At 33.8% G+C, this 4,835-nt stretch overlaps 1 protein-coding gene across 2 annotated transcripts in view; it reads right to left on the bottom strand.

Moving 5' to 3' along the window:
- Window positions 1-404: 404 nt before the first annotated feature.
- Window positions 405-4,835, bottom strand: part of LOC107737575 (intermediate filament family orphan 2-like) — a 21,678-nt gene continuing 17,247 nt past the window's right edge. The window contains exons 4-9 of one of the 2 annotated variants that reach the window (XM_016549113.1): window positions 3,825-4,001; window positions 3,476-3,621; window positions 2,194-2,356; window positions 1,064-1,153; window positions 853-989; window positions 405-763 (exon numbers count right to left, since the gene is read on the bottom strand). In XM_016549113.1, the coding sequence (XP_016404599.1) occupies window positions 628-763; window positions 853-989; window positions 1,064-1,153; window positions 2,194-2,356; window positions 3,476-3,621; window positions 3,825-4,001 (849 nt within the window). In that variant the 3' untranslated portion in view covers window positions 405-627. Of the gene's footprint in view, window positions 764-852; window positions 990-1,063; window positions 1,154-2,193; window positions 2,387-3,475; window positions 3,622-3,824; window positions 4,002-4,835 lie in introns of both variants that reach the window. The other variant, XM_016549112.1, reaches the window with a different exon arrangement.

A 4,835-nucleotide genomic window follows, 5' to 3' on the forward strand; every position in this document is an offset into this window, starting at 1 on the left:
CACCTCAGCAAAGAGAATCACAGAATACAACGCCAGTCCAGTCCAGATTATTGCATAGATCTTAGTGCACAGTGGTTTAGTTCGGCAACAATTGCATGTGGTGAAAACATCTGAACTGACTCGGAGCAGAGATATTTTTGGGAAGCATACTGCATGGCTGATCTATTGACTATTGTGACGTTAAAAGCCTGAACTTATTCCAGAGCTCGATGTAGAGTGATACTTTCCTTTATAATGTGTTTTAATCTGTTATTTAAACTGATTGTGGTTGTGTAATTTGCCTTTCAGATTAATGTTAACAAATGAGCAATATTCGTAGATAGCAGAAATTGTGTATTTAATAAATATACCATAATATTATATAATAAAATATCGTATTATTTATATATTTTAGTATGCATTGTTATATATGGTATTCATCATATTATAAAGTGTGTGACCTCAGTTAAAGCTTGAGGAAGACTATGGAGCCATGCCTTGGCAGTGCTGATGAAGAGGGAACCGCAAGTCCTGCTCTAAGACAGCATATAAAGCACCAATACTTGTGTAAGAAAAAGTCACCAGACACGTAAAAGAGTGACTGGTTCACAAAGAAGCAGAGAAACCAGAATGATGAAGGGCTGATCATCATCTAACCTCTCCATTCATCTCTTCCGCCCCTTCTTTCTCTCCATCTCTCGCACCATCAGGCTCCAGCTCGTCCTGGATGTCATCGGTGTTTCCTGAATCACTGCTGGCCACAGAGCTGAGGGAGGGCGATTGTCTGCAAGGAAAAATTAGCATAAATTATTAAAAACCTTCTGTGTAGAAACATACTGGTTAGTGCAGATGACATAGACAGTTCAAACCAACCTGCCGGTGGTGGCTGTGCTTTGGATGAGCCTCCGGCAGGTCTCCATCTGTACGTCCAGCCCTCTCTTCATACTGCACATCTCCATGTACTCATGCAGGTGTCTGTTCATGTCATTCTTGGCTGTGGTCAATTCCAGCTGCAGGAGGAAGATGGCGTTTAAATCATGAACTAATATTGGCTGAAACATGTTATTCACAAATGTTCTCTCACCTCAATCTGACCGATGGTGTCCTGGTACTCCTGCTCTCTGGTCTTAAAGAGGGACTCGGTTTCATTTATGAGGCTTCCTAGACTTCGATCCTGGCAGGACAACATATAAATGTTAAATGTATTATTGCATTATGCAATATTTTATGTAAGTCAATATGCATTCTCAATTTTATAGCCAGTAAGAACTGTTCAAAAATCAAAAATCAAATTTGAATTTCATGCTCATCAAGGCTGCATTTATTTGATTAAAAATACAGTAAAAACAGTAATATTGTGAAATATTATTACCATTTGAAATAACTTTTTCCATTTTAATATATTTTAAAGTGTAATTTATTCTTGTGATGTCAAAGCTGATTTTTCAGTATCATTACTCCAGTCTTCAGTGTCACATGATCTTTCAGAAATCATTCTAATATGCTGATTTGATGCTCAAGAAACATTTCTTATTATTATCAATGTTAAAAGAGTGCTGCTTAATATTTGAGTGAGAACAGGGATACATTTCAGGATTCTTTTAAGAATAGAAAGTTTAAAAGAACAGCATTTATTTGATATAGAAACTTTTTGTAACATTACTGCGCTGTAACATGTCTTTACTGCCATTTTTACTTTTGAATGCTAGTGTACCTAGCACTGAGACGAACCTAAAATAGATTGCGACAAGTCGATGGATTAAAAATATATATTTTGTAAGCATTTTAAACACACTTACAAATAGTACATACAAATGCATATCTAATTAAATATAGTGAAAATTATATTACATTTATGTATATATTTTAATTAATTTATAATTGAATATTTAAAAATACATGTATCAAAAAATAGCAAGAGAAAACAGAAAATCAAATTGAGATAATTAACGGTAGTTTTTTATTCAATATATGTGTGTTATTTTTTTTATGATTAAGTATTGTATTGTTTATAGCTTAGCAACATATTTATATCATGCTGTATTTTGCGTGGTGCTTGTGAGTGAGCATTAACAGCATTTTTGCCTACTGTATTCAGTTCCTTTAAAATAATTCCTCAGAGCATTGTTGCCATATGTAGACAATATGTTTTTCTTTACATTTTATACCTCTGGCACTTGGTTGCTAATGGAGAGGGGTGACTTGGTGAGGTACCTGCTCATGTGTCTCTCCATGAGAGTCAGATGTGCAGGATGCTGCGGTGGTGGCGAGGTTCAGACTGTTATAGTTACTGAAATCCTCCCAAAGCAGAAGCGTCTCCTCCGTCTCCTCCCACGCCAGACTGTCACAGTCATCGTCAAACTCGAACGTTTCCCGCCTGCCAACAAACCAATTAGCTGAGCAACCTCTGCGCACAAGACAGGCAGCAAACACAGATGTGGAAGAGTAAAGAGAGGAAAAAAGGAGACATAAAGAGAAGAAAAGAAAAGGAAAATCAACAGATCCACAATCTAAAAGAGTTTAAACAAAAGACTATATACATAAGGGAAGAATAAATATAATGAACAAGGAAAACATGCCAATAACCAGCTTTTATTAAAGAGATTATTAAAGTAAGAAGAGTCAATAGTAAAACAACAAATAGATAATAAAAGCTCTTATTTAAATAGGAAAATATACAGCACACAAAATGAGCATGTTCACCATATGAACACTAGATGGCAGTAAGTGATCATACAACAAGCAAGCCAATATTTCTTAAACAACAAAATGCTGAGATTTATTATAGCGTTTATTCATATTTTGAATTGGCTTTTATTTTTTTTATTTTCATTTTAATTTTGTTTAAATTTGAATTATTTAGTTACGTGGTTTTGTCATTTTTCTTCTTTTTTATATTTTCTACTTTCTATTTTATATATAATATTTTATTTCTGTTGGTTTTAGTAAATGTATTACTTTGACTTAAACTAATTTATTTCACTTAGTCACCAAGTCTAATTTTCATTTAGGTTAATGGTTTTAATCTAATATTTCTATTTTTTTTCTCAGCTTTATTTCAATTACAGAAAACAACATGCATATTAACAAAATAATATGCATGTTGTTTATTAAAACTGAAACTAATTTTTAAAATTTATTATTATTATTATTATTAACATGCATATTATATTATATTATATTATATTATATTGATAGACTTTTGTAGCATGTTTCCCACTTACAGTAATACACAAGATTTGTTAAACAACAACAAAAATGCTGATATTTAGTTTTGTGTTTGTGTACAATATTTGTGGTAAAAAAATTATTTATTTATTTTTGGATTGGCTTTCTCCTGGATTTTAGTTTCCAAGTCAGACACTTCCTATACAAGAATGCATGAGAATGTGAATAAAACATATTTCAGACTTGATAAACACACACACACACACACACACACACACACACAAAAAAAAGCATCAGAAGATGCCCTCTAATGGCTATGAGGACTCACAGCTGGTTGAGCATCCTCTTCATCTCATCAGTGATGTTGAGAGAACCAGGCACATCCTCCTCCTTTTGACCAGAATCACCATCAGTCTCCACACTCTGCTCCTCTGATTCACCCTTATACTCCTTCCTCCTGCATACTGCCATTCCCTACAACACACACACATATCCTTCTGAAAGATTTGAATCGCATGATAAGCTGTTATATAAACTCCATGTAATGCAAATCAAATCTGTACTCCAAATTAGCACATTATTGAATGTTGTATTGAAACTATGCATCATTACCGGAGCACAGCTGCAGTAGAATGGATGGTATTATTAGATTCTGTTGCGAGTGAAAGTTTCTGTACCCCTTTCTGTTCAGGAGGAGCTCTGGATGGGCTGCCGTGCAGTATCTTGCTCATGTCTTCAGAGTTCCTCTGCTGTGCCACGTCACAAAGCTTGGCTGTGATATCGATGCGCCTGCAGATGTCCATATCAACCTTCATGGCTTTCTCCTGGATTTTAGTGTCCAAGTCAGACACTTCCTATACAAGAATGCATGAGAATGTGAATAAAACATATTGCAGACTTGATCTGTCATGCGCTGATTTAACAAAAAACTGGAACAGAAAAACTGACCTCCCTTATTCTACAAAAACATACCATAACACACTTAAGCAATATTGCACAGTAATAATTCTTAAAAGTAAAAATGCAAATATTCTATACATCAATTAATCATCTAAATTAATATTAAATCATAAAAACTGCATGCATAATAATGATAATATAAAGAAAATACATTAGAATATATAAATCTGTTTATTCTGGTATTGTTTATATAATATTATAGTATTTATTAATATTTAAATGATCTTTATTTTTATATTTTAGTTTAAATTTTAATCGTTTTGTTAATTGCTTTTGTCATTTTTTATATTTCTTTTTAGCTTAAATTTCTTTTTATTTTAGTTTATAGCAAATACAATCAGAGTTACATTTTAAAATGTCCTGGCTCTTCCAAGCTTTATAATGGCATTAAAGGGATAGTTCACCCAAAAATGAAAATTTGATGTTTATCTGCTTAGCCCCAGGGCATCCAAGATGTAGGTGACTTTGTTTCTTCAGTTTAACACAAACGAAGCTTTTTAACACGTTGCAGTCTGTCAGTCTTATAATGGAGGTGAATGGGAATCACGGCTTTGAGAGTAAAAAAAAAACATCACAAACAAAACCAAATTAAACCCTGCAGCTCGTGACGACACATTGATGTCCTAAGACACGAAACGATCGGTTTGTGCCAGAAACCGAACAGTATTCATATCATTTTTTACCTCTAATACACCACTATGTCCAACTGTCTTTGTGCGCGCGCACGG

The sequence above is a fragment of the Sinocyclocheilus rhinocerous genome, unplaced genomic scaffold (genome assembly GCF_001515625.1).
Source record: "Sinocyclocheilus rhinocerous isolate Xijiao unplaced genomic scaffold, SAMN03320098_v1.1 scaffold72, whole genome shotgun sequence".
Classification (NCBI taxonomy): Eukaryota; Metazoa; Chordata; class Actinopteri; order Cypriniformes; family Cyprinidae; genus Sinocyclocheilus; species Sinocyclocheilus rhinocerous.